Source organism: Homalodisca vitripennis, chromosome 3, assembly GCF_021130785.1.
Source record: "Homalodisca vitripennis isolate AUS2020 chromosome 3, UT_GWSS_2.1, whole genome shotgun sequence".
Taxonomy (NCBI): domain Eukaryota; kingdom Metazoa; phylum Arthropoda; class Insecta; order Hemiptera; family Cicadellidae; genus Homalodisca; species Homalodisca vitripennis.
Genome location: NC_060209.1, coordinates 161,708,605 through 161,720,421, shown reverse-complemented (window position 1 = coordinate 161,720,421; position 11,817 = coordinate 161,708,605). Strand labels below are relative to the sequence as shown.

At 31.5% G+C, this 11,817-nt stretch overlaps 1 protein-coding gene across 1 annotated transcript in view; it reads left to right on the top strand.

The window, feature by feature from the left end:
• Positions 1–2,124: 2,124 nt before the first annotated feature.
• The window catches only part of LOC124358760 (cuticle protein 7-like), a 37,823-nt gene continuing 28,130 nt past the window's right edge, over positions 2,125–11,817 (top strand). Inside the window, exons 1-2 of the mRNA XM_046811056.1 lie at positions 2,125–2,144; positions 6,742–6,828. Of these exons, the coding sequence (XP_046667012.1) occupies positions 2,136–2,144; positions 6,742–6,828 (96 nt within the window). The 5' untranslated portion in view covers positions 2,125–2,135. The remainder of the gene's footprint in view (positions 2,145–6,741; positions 6,829–11,817) is intronic.

Below are 11,817 nucleotides of genomic sequence, written 5' to 3'. Positions count from 1 at the left end.
TATGTATAATTAGATATTTTTATTCTACTGCTACTGACATCTGCATAGCGCATAAAACTCTTTAATAAATTACAATTATATGAAAAATCTTGGAACAGTGTTTGTGTAGCTACGATTTGTATGATTAAAATGTTATGATGCTTTTTAATCATACTTTAATATTTAAAATTTTAAACATTTAGGAAATATATTATTCTAAACGGCATTGTATATATATATATATATATATATATATATATATATATATGATGAGTACACGATTGCCACCATGTTCTTTAAGTAAATACGTCAGAACACTTCGTAGAACAGAAATATGTCTCATGACAACAGTGGTGTTAAAATGCTTACCTTCTCTATAATTTATAATCATCCACCCCTAGGACCTTTTCCAGTTTTTCCTACTGAATACATAATTTGATTAATTTTAAATATTTAGGAAATATAGTATTCTAAACGGCATTGTATATATATATATATATATATAATTATATATATATATATATATACTTATATATATATATATATATATATATATGATGAGTACACGATTGCCACCATTTTCTTTAAGTAAATACGTCAGAACACTTGATAGAACAGAAATATGTCTCAGCGTGACATATTTCGTGACAACAGCGTTGTTAAAATGCTTACCTTCTCTATCATTTATAATCATTTACCCCTAGGGCCTCTCCAGTTTTAATTTCCTGCAAAATTCCTTTATTACAATATGTAGCCATGATACTGTAAACAATTTGGTAGTTAGTATAGCGGGGTTATTTTGTAATAACGAAACTGGTTTAAAATAAAATAAACTATAATTTGTTAAATAAACAAATCTGTATTATACAACTTAGTAACTTTGTCGATTTTCATACTTATATACTACCAAGTGTATATAGTATATTGGATTTCTACTAACCATTTAATGTAGGTATATTAAATAAAAAAATGAGTATTCTTTCATCCTAAAATTCGATTTTGTTTAGTAACACAAAACTATAAATATTTGTGTTTAACCAATTGAAAATACCAAACCGATATAGTAGATATAAAAAGTAAATATAAACGTAATAATTACGATAATACCAACAATATTTAAGTAGTGATATCAATTTTCCATTAAGGTCAATATTTACTATCGACCAAAACACAGAACAGATTGTATAACTATTTAGTAGTAATTTTCATCAATGTATAGGTAAATAATTATAAGTTTTTATCCTGCTAAAATGGTAGTTTTGTCATATCCCAAAACTACTTACTAATTATGTTGGATAATAATTGATTTATATCTCGATGGATTAAAATTATCTACGATATATCTCTACGTATTTTTACGTGTAGGAAAAATATGCACACGTGATATAACAAAGAGAGTGCTCCAGTTAATTATGCATCGCGGCACAGACGAATGTCATGCCACTTGACTATACACTCTTGTCTTGGATATCTAAGTATATGTGACTCAAAAATAAAATATCAGGTATAACTCTTAATACCAAACTGATAATTACCTTTACAGCTGCTGTTTCTTAATAACATTGCAAATGTAGATTGATTGAGATTCGTAAATTATTTATGATCATTGTTGTGAGCATTTTATCTTTTACATAATTTTGAACTTCTGCTATGCTCTATAAGGTAATTTGAATGGAATATTGCACTGAACACCTTTAAATAAAGATTTAAAAACTTAAGCACTAACATTGTCCTGTACCAATCCTTTGAGTTTTTTACAAGGTCATTACTTCATTAAGTAGGGAGGTTGCCGGTAAACGAAATATTAATCTTTTTCATTTTACTTCCCCCCCCCCCAATATGGCATAGAAAAATATTCTGACCCTCCACGCAGCCGCTGCAGCTGCAGCTATAGGACCATCTTGTTGAATTTAGCTTTATCCGGAATCCACGTCACGGTATAGTACGTGACGAATTATATAATTATTTTCAAAAATTGAATGTCAATAATTTTCCTAAGTACGCTGCCCAGAAGGGATCTCGAAGGGTCTCCAGAGGTTGGATAATGCAAGGACGAGGCCGCGAGACTGCCGATGCCCGGGCCGGGCCGCAGAGAAGGGGACGGTATATAAGCAGCGCGCAGCGGTGTAGTCAGGACCGCGACTCAGGACAGCAATATGAACCAGGTGAGGCTTCTACCCTGTAGAGTTCTTCATTGCCTTTAATGGATCATTTTTATGACTTACAGCTTAAAGCTATTATAAAATAATAATTTTGTTTTGCTCCCGTAACGAAATTGTAATTAATCGTGTGTATAGTTAAAAAATAGCTTCTGTGGCAATATTGATATTACCAGCTTATATCATATACACTTACTTTATGCTATAATTAACTAACAAGCTGTTGGTACCACGAACATTTAATATTGATTTGAAACACAAAACTGTTATAAAATTAAATTATAGAAAAATAGGCTATACTACCCTGTGCAGTACATTTTGTAGAAAAAGAGACTTTTTAATTTTTGGCTAGTTAACGTACTGAAGCTGTAAAGTGATTTATAATTTGCGAATATTGTACATTTAACAAATAAATTTGATAAAAATGAAGTTTATATATTTATTAGATTTTCAACTAAGAAATAAGAAAGATTTAGGATCTTCTGTTACTAAAAATAAACATGATACAACTAGAAACGGTTTTCTTTTAAAGAAGGGTAATACCTTGTGTACTCTTAGTACTCTTACACATTTAATAAAAAAGGAATTTATAATAAATCCAGGAGGAAAACCTAGATCTTTGTTTGGTAGAATAAATACCATTTTTGTAAACCGTAAATTTGAACTTTTGCTGGAAAAAACGAAATAAAATAATGGACAATAGGCAAACGTTAATATTTTCTAAACATAAATTGAGGTGTGAGAAGTGAGGTGTAACACTCCTTTTATGATAAAAAAGTTTTACTTATTTTATAACAGAGAATAATTTTTATTTATTACTTGACTTGAACGTTAATAAACAAATTTCGGCATTTATGAACTGAAAGAATTGAGTATTACTTTTTCCAGGTTTAGTTAGTTGGCCCTTTATGTACCTGATCTTTGATCTTTAGTATATGTATCATGAAAATATTTTAATAAAGTTTAACATGAATTTACATTTATTTGCTGTTAAAGATTTTTTAGCGTAATATAAGATATACTGTATATTATTTACAAATATTTGTAGGACTAGAAAAAACTTACCGTTAGTTTTACCGTTATTTTGATATTAAAATATTAAAATTCACTAAGGAAGACATGAGATTCTTAAGCGCTTGGTGTCCCTGTGTTTATTTAACCCCCTTTACCAACTTCTATCGTTCTTGGGGGTATCTGTTTTATACTACCAAAGCCTTGCGAGAACTGCTTCTTTCTTTCATCGGATCAATTAAATACTTTCGATGATAATATTTCGTGACTAGCTAAAATTACAAGGTTATACCTATGTTGGTCTAGATGTTGAAGGAATAAAATGATAATAAATAGAATAAAAAAAAAAACGCTGCATTTATAGTTTCCGAGCTGTAGGTCCTCTGATTTCTTATAAAATCTAGACTGTACATTATTTGTGAACTAGTCCCCTTGGTGTAAAAAGTTTTAGATGAATTCCTTAGTGTTCTACGTTTCTTGGCCCTGTTAGAGTCTATGGAGAATTGTATTTTCCTGTTCCCTGAATCTCATCTCATCATATATTACTCTATTTTATTTAATTGAACCTTTTAAATTTTCACTATTCTTGTAGTTTGTTTCCTCTTTTCAAGAAAATCCAGTGATCTCCGTTTAGAGAGTTATATTTTGTTTTGAGTCCTTTCAATAAACATTATAAACCTAATCTTACGATATTAAGAATGTTTAGTGTAATACAAAGAGGTGAAATTCCACTGGATATTGGGAATGTTCGAAAGTAACTTCACTGGTATTAATTTGAGAGTTCTTAATGAAGACCATTTAGAAGATAGGAACTTCCAGACTATACTTGAAGACACAAATTAGTATGATTAGGGAAATGAGTGGATTCAATTAGTGTCCATCCTTAAAGTAAATTTCGGAACTCAGTTCAAGTGGAAGTTCTCTACCAGCCCCATTGGAGTGACAACCCCAGAACCTTACTTATTCAGCGACACTTTGAGGAGTCAACTGGGCTCAGATACGGGGATGCATAGGTTTTTGAATTCAGTTTGGAATTTTAGTACCAGGACAAACCTGGTAATAGTTAAACTGGACTTTTACTAGGATAAACTATGTATCGTAAAAATACCTCTTAAAGGACCTCTCCTATAATGTATAATTGGTCTTGCTTGAAAACTCAATTGTGTCTAAATATGAGCTTTAGTAACGCAATAACACTAAACCATCATGTTTAATAAATGAGGCCTAGTTAAAATTTACTTTCAATCATTGAGATCCCACCGTAGGCATATAGGAGAATAGCATAAATCAATTTGTTGTTTTAATACATTCTACAACTTGCATTGTGGAAACAAATGTTTATAAAACTCGTGAGATAATAAATTTTATTAGATAGTCTATTTTAAAGGTTCTGCTACACTGAGTTGTCTAGAGTAATTAGACCGTTAATACTGCCTAATTTATACTGTGTAATTTGTGTAAGAATAGAATTCTTAAATTACTTACACAAGTCAAAATCTTCACCCTGGCTAAAGATAATGAAATACGTTTTAGTTAACATTTTCCTCGAAGTAACTGTGGGTGATAAACCACTTGACAACCTGGCGTTACCGTACCACAGGATATGCAATCACGTGCTAATCTCGAGGATCGGTTCCTTTGATACAATATGCCAATTAATTAGTCAGTGCAAATGCATTGCGCACATACATTTGAAATGAAATTTTTTTGATGTTATTTGATGGGAAACAATTCCTCAAGTATAAATAAACCATTAAATCTACATGCATAAGGAAGATTTTGAAACATTCCAAGGCAAGGTTTGGTTTGGTACGTCCGACCCTGCTTATGCTCTACGCTCAGAACTGTGCCAGAAGGAATTCACTGACCGCCTCCGTCCCTAACGCGGATGTGCTACAAAAGACCCTTAAACGTTTTTGGCACCAATCATTTGTTTAGACTAAATTGACGTAAGCATGCATTGAATTTATTGGGATGACTAAACTATACTCCGTTATGCTGTTAATTGACCGAAAAAAACACAAAACTGGCAGTTTATACAAAGTTTTTGCAAACAAGCTGGTGTTTCCATAGTAAACAAAGTAACATTCCACGCCTGTCTTCAAAATATCTTTTTAAAGTTCCGGGTTTTAATTTGGAAATTGATAATTTTACATTTGATAAATAAGAAAATACTGCTTATTTCGGTGTCAACAAAGTATACAATCTTACTAATGTATTCATTATAAACACTCTCGGTTGTTGGATATTGATTAAAACCTGAATCATTGACACAAATCGCATCATCCATTACACCACATATTTTACTCTCAAGTTCACGTTATATTACATTTCAATATGAAGTTGTGCAGTACTGCTACAAGTAATGCAAGTGGCATCTGGTATAACCCCATCTGGTAATATGGTTATTTTACATGCATAATATAAACCACGAGTGAATTTACGTTACATCACTTCCTTTGATAGTTGATTCTGTTTGCCCGTTACAAAGCAATACCTACTGTGCGTATATGATGAAAGATACCGAGATTTGCAGTAACATGAGTTAGTTGAAACATGAAACTAACACGTACATACCGAGTAGTAGCGACGTGTACGGTTACACGACAGATCGAGTGTCTAATAATTGTAATATTGTTGTTTGATAATGTATTGACAGTTCTTGTAATCAAAATTTATGTAATAATGTAGTATTTTCCTGTACAAAAATGGCTTATTCGATCATTTGGACTAACAATGCGTGTGTGAGGAAAGTTAAAAGGTAGTTAAAATATTATTGTGGTTTTAAGCCATACTTTGTCATTAGCTTCATTTCTGCGAACACTATTCACATGTGAGATGTAATTTGATCAGATATAAACAAACAATTGAATCTAGAATTCGTGGTGCGCCATTCATTAATACTCCCAAAAATAGTTCTTCCATATTACATGCTTGTCATATAGAAATCTGAATGTTTTTGGAAAGTGTACAACTACGGTTCTGTTTCAAATCACATAAAATATTATTTTCACAGCTATTTGATTCTCTATTTTCAATAGCATAAAACTCACTGAGAAATTTTTAATAGATTTTTATCCTTCACTTTTTAGTTGGGGGTTCTTTTAATGCAACATGAAAATATTACATTACTCCCAAATAAAATCAGTATAAATTCTTTTAGATATATAGTTTTAGTTACAAATAAAAAAACTGCCCATTTAAATTTACAATGCATCAACGTTAAAATACATCATGTACTTTTGGTTTGTCTGATGTTTACTTAAATATTAATTTATTAAATTCTAGTGTTGTATCCGTTTTGTGATATATCAAAGAAACTTTATAAACACACACTTATTTAAAAAGCTTGTACTTCATTATGATACTGAGTCAAGTAAATACGACAATTAACTTAAGTTAGTTAAGAAAACCAATGGACGATGAGTTAAACGATAGTAATTAATTAATTGTTAATTTTCCTTTTTTCGCGAATCAAACTTATGATAATTGAAAGCAATGTGTGTATTAATAAACGAAGTCGAATGTATCAGAATCCTATTAATCACCTTGTTTATCCATAAGTCAGTGTTGCATTGGTTTTTGTTTTCAGATCGTACTAACATTGGCAGGCTTGGCAGCCGTGTGCAGGGCTGGATACGTCCATCACTCGCCTCACAACCACATCGTTGACTATTATGTAAGTATCCTGATTTATTTAGGCACTGTAAAAGTAAAAATTATTAAGAAAGAACAATTTTTGGACACTAAGAACATATTTAATCTATTTTTACAATATTCATTAATTATGACTTCAGAAAGTTGGATGTTTCTTAAGGACGTATGACGTGAGGAAATATATATTTCAATAAGTTATTTCCAAAAACTCGCCCATTCTTTTACAGTTGAAAAAGGGAGGGTACAAGTTATTCCATTGTAAACATTGAGAGACAGCACTATTTCTTGTAATGTCAAAAACAGACTGCTAATTCACTTCTGTGTGCGTGCGTGCGTGCGTGTGTGTGTGTGCACGCGCGTGCGTGCGTTCACTGTAAAACGCTAGGGGCCAGATATAAAAATTAAACTTTGAATGTCTGATATTCCTAATAGACTGATTAAAAGTTTCATGTTTTTCGAAATTTAATGACACCTAAAGGAGCTGCGACTAATACAATCAGTGAATCTAAAACCACATTGATGACTACAATTTATTTTACGAGTGCTTTGTTTCGCAACGCTCTGGTATACTGCATGGCATTATGGTGTTATAACATGTAAATGTTAGTTAGTGTAATTAATTTATTGTTAAAATATAGTTATCCGTATAGTGAGACATAAATTTCATATTTTATTAGCTTAGCGTTTATCTCTTCACGGAATCACAAGACATTAAATCAGTTTAAGTATTCTAAATGTTACATAATCATGCAGCATAACACAATTTCCTGTATCCGGATTGTCAGTAAAGAGCTCTTCAAGGGATGATGTACAGATCAGTTCGATAACAATCGCGTATCCCCGAGCTGCAGCCAGACTAACTGCCAATCACCATGTCAGGCTAGAGCGAGCTGATCCTAGACTGATTGGCGCCGTAATCCAATTACCTGCAAGGAATGTCGTACTATACAAACTGGATTGTTTTTTTTTTATTTAACACTATTGACCACCAACTAATGTACTGAACATTAAAGTCAGAAAATGCCCAATTCACAAAATGCTCCAATGACTTATTTTATTTGCCAATTGGAAGGACAAGAAAATTTACTATGGGTGACAATGTCACTTCTTCTGTACAGTTCCAGAAATAAATAGGCATATTTAAATCCAAAAATGTTCAGTTATTTGTGTAATAATCAATAGCAATGTAAAAGTTTTGAATGTCAATATTTTTGTTTAACTGATATTATTTTTTGTACTTGAGTTGATCAATAATTATAGGAAAGTAATAAACAAAGCAGTAAGTGGTTTTTGCGTCAAACTTGATTAATTACACCTTATTTTTATTTAATTCACAACTTCATTGACACATCTTTAGAGATGTTTTAGTTTTAATAAATCATACAAATTGATAATCATTTACTAACATTGCTTTCTGTCCCAAGAGTCTAATTCATACCAGTCATTAGAAGCTAAACTGGTTACAGAAATGATTCCAAGAGTGTCTCATCTCAACAACATATGTCGAGATATTAGAGTAAAAAGAGCTGATCGATAGGTCTGGTTAATGCAGAGTATGGCTGTCGGAGTTGGTTGAGATACCTTACTTTGAAAGGCTGTTACTAGCCTAAACATGATCACGGAAATACTCTCCCTTACCGCATTAACTGGAAGAGGATGGAACTTTTCTTTATTCCCAGGTGATATGATTGAGATATAGTACCCATTAGTTTACCTCGTGAGATGATAACAGGTAGTGGTACCTTCCTAACAACCTTAAAACAGCTTGAATATGACTTCACATTTCGCAATCACAGGAAAGCTCTACGACGGTCTCGGTGTTTGGGTAGATGACAGAGGGGTAGTGTCTGAATTTAAATTCTTGAGTGTATATGTTGACAAGAATTTTAATTTTTATTCACCTATACAACATTACGGAAGATGTCTTCTGGAATCTGTGTACTGTTTTAGACTTGCACACTTGACAAATACTTCTGTATTTCTTACAACATATTTTACCTTACTTAACACTGTGGCAATCTGGAGATCAACAAGAACTACTTTTAGATGTATTTTTATTTTATAAAAAAGGTATTTTGGACTACGCACGATTTTGTCAAAGAGAGTCTTGTACACATATTAAAAAATATTTTAATTCAATATTTTACACATCCCTTGTTTTCATATATTTTTTAATTAATTTATAAAAACTAAACTGTAGTATTTTTCAAAATACTAACTAAATAAAGCAATCTAAATAAAGCGTTAGGAACATAAATGAACTAAGCATTCCTTTCCACCCTACATTTTTTACTCCACGTTTATTAAATATTTCGTAATATTATTCAATGCTATTCCTCACTGTTTACGTGTTATATCTAGATAGTTTTGAAAGATTAAGCTAGTTTTACTAGATGTATCTTTTTATTCTGTATATGATTATGTCATGAATAGCATGAACCTTGTTAATATTAATAAACTAAATATTATGTTTGCACGTTTCCTTTGATGCAAGCCAACGCATGAATTTATCTGTAAAAATAAGTATGGACTGTATGAAGATCTCACCCAGATATTAAAAATGTTTAAATGTGTAATTGAATAAAACGAGTTAAATCTGGCGTACTTTTAATACGATTTAATTTCTAATTTTAAAGATTATAAGAAAGTAGAAGAGGGATCAAACAGCTAAAGTCAGATATTCTAAGCGATTAGTGGTTGGCAGCTTTGACAGGGAAAGTTTGAACCTCACGTACGCTTATTAGCGTTAAGTGCAAAATCCTATAAACCCCAAATATTGCAGGCCAGTACTTACTTTAAGCCAATGTTTATTTAGAATCTTACGAAAATTAGTACACAAATTTTACAAAATAAGGAATATAAGTTGATATATTATGCAAATTACATAAGTGAATTAATATATTTTTTATTGAACCTCTGTGGAAAACATAATTAATATGTGTTGAAAATTATGATCGACCAAAAAATAGGGGGGCACATGTAAGCTTTATTTGGGCTCTGTTTGTGTGACTTCCCTTTAACTAATTATGATTATGTAAAACAATATTTTTACTGTTACGAACTAATACTTATTATTTATATCTATGTTGGAGGGAGTCTTACTATACAACACTTACCTTGTTACGGCTGAATCTTGTATTTTTATCGAATTATTATTATTATAATAACGCATTACTTTATTTCTATCACGTTAAAGTTTTACTAACTGAAAATGATATATCAATGTCTAACAACTAAAACTTGACCAATGCTACTGGCTGCTTGGATGTAATGGGTTGGGATTTCAATACTGCTGGGATAGCTGCTAAGTCAGGCGTTACTGTCCCGTCCAACTCCCAGCAGACGGGATACTTACTGTCTTGTTAGTGAGTGTCCCGACTATTGTTGTTGGGAGTCCAGTACTACACAATGGTGATTGGTTCTTGAACACTGGTTAGCAAGTCCAGCCGGTTACTTTAGACATATACGTGTTTGACAGTGCGGTGTTCATTATACTTCATACTGTCTGTACGGTACATGAAATGAGTTTTACTGTTGTACATGTCCGACCAAGGCGTGTTCAAAATTGTGCCGTTCTTGTTTATAAGGGTTCCCCCCAACCCCTTAGCCCACACTGGCAAATGAAACGTGACCATATCAAAGCAAGTGTTCAAACCTAGCCAATAACTTAATTAAGTAAGGTTTCATTATGAAAAACTGTTATATAAAAGGACTGGAAGACAAAATATACTTCACCAAATTCCAAAAGCATATTAATTTCAATTAGACTAATATAAAATACGTTACCTTAAAAGTAAGAAATTCAAGCTCAAAAAACAACAGCAATTTTGTTCATAATAAGCTTTTAATTAAAACTTAATAATCTGCGTATTTTTACGCACTTAATGATACATTTTCGACAATGTTTTTGAAATTTGCAACACCCGTCTTAAATCTTATAGTTGTCTGTCCGTCCACCTATGCGATCACTCTTAGTGTGACGTACCTAAAACCATGAACAAAATTAATAAAAAAAGATGTACTTACATTTTTACATTGGTCTAACTAATGGGTTAGCATTGCATGTAATAACCAGCGATTTAACAACAATTATTGTATTTTAAGTGAGGGGTGGCGCTCTGTAATCACCGTAATGCTCCGTTATTTGTCTCATAAAAATAATTCATATTTTAATGTCCATAATTAAAATGAACGCCTTCCGGTTCACACCACGTCGAAACATTGTGTTAATTGTGTAAGCTTATTCAATTTACGCAATGTTTTCACGTGTTATGAACTAGGAGAGTTTGATGTTAATTAAAACCCCGTCCCGTAAGCCTCAAATTTAAAATAAAAATGTTCATTTAAAATAATAATAATATTCTATTTCTACTATTTATATTAAATATTTACCATATTTAGATATTTTTCAATATATTGTTCATAAAATTTCATTAAAAAAATAATTACTACAGTTTGTACATTTTGTGTTGCCGCCATTTTAAATTCAGATATGTTAGATTTTGAAGATCTTTGTTTTATAGTTATATTATTCATTGGTTATCTTACTATTCTGATTAATCTTTTCTTAGTTGTTTTGTCGTCGTATTTAGTGGTACCATACTCGTACGTCATTAATGCCGTTGTATATTGCTATTTTTTTTATCTTATCGTAATCACTGTACTGCCACTAAATTTTGCTAAATATGTCTACTTTTATAGATCGAAGTACCTAAAATTCATACCGCGGTACAGGGTGTACGCAAATAAATCAATTTTAGCCTTCAGAAGCTATCTCGTAATAATAACCATTTATTATAACACACTGATTTGTACTGACACTACACATGGGATGGATTACTAGACTTGCACATTAAAATAAAATATATTCCTAATTATATAAACTTCATTTGAAACACTGAAAAGTTCCTCAATATTTTTCGAAATAAAAATGTTTCTCTTTAATTTGACGACCACATATCTTAGCTCTACGGAGAGATAGGCACTGAATGTTACTGCCTAACAATTCTTA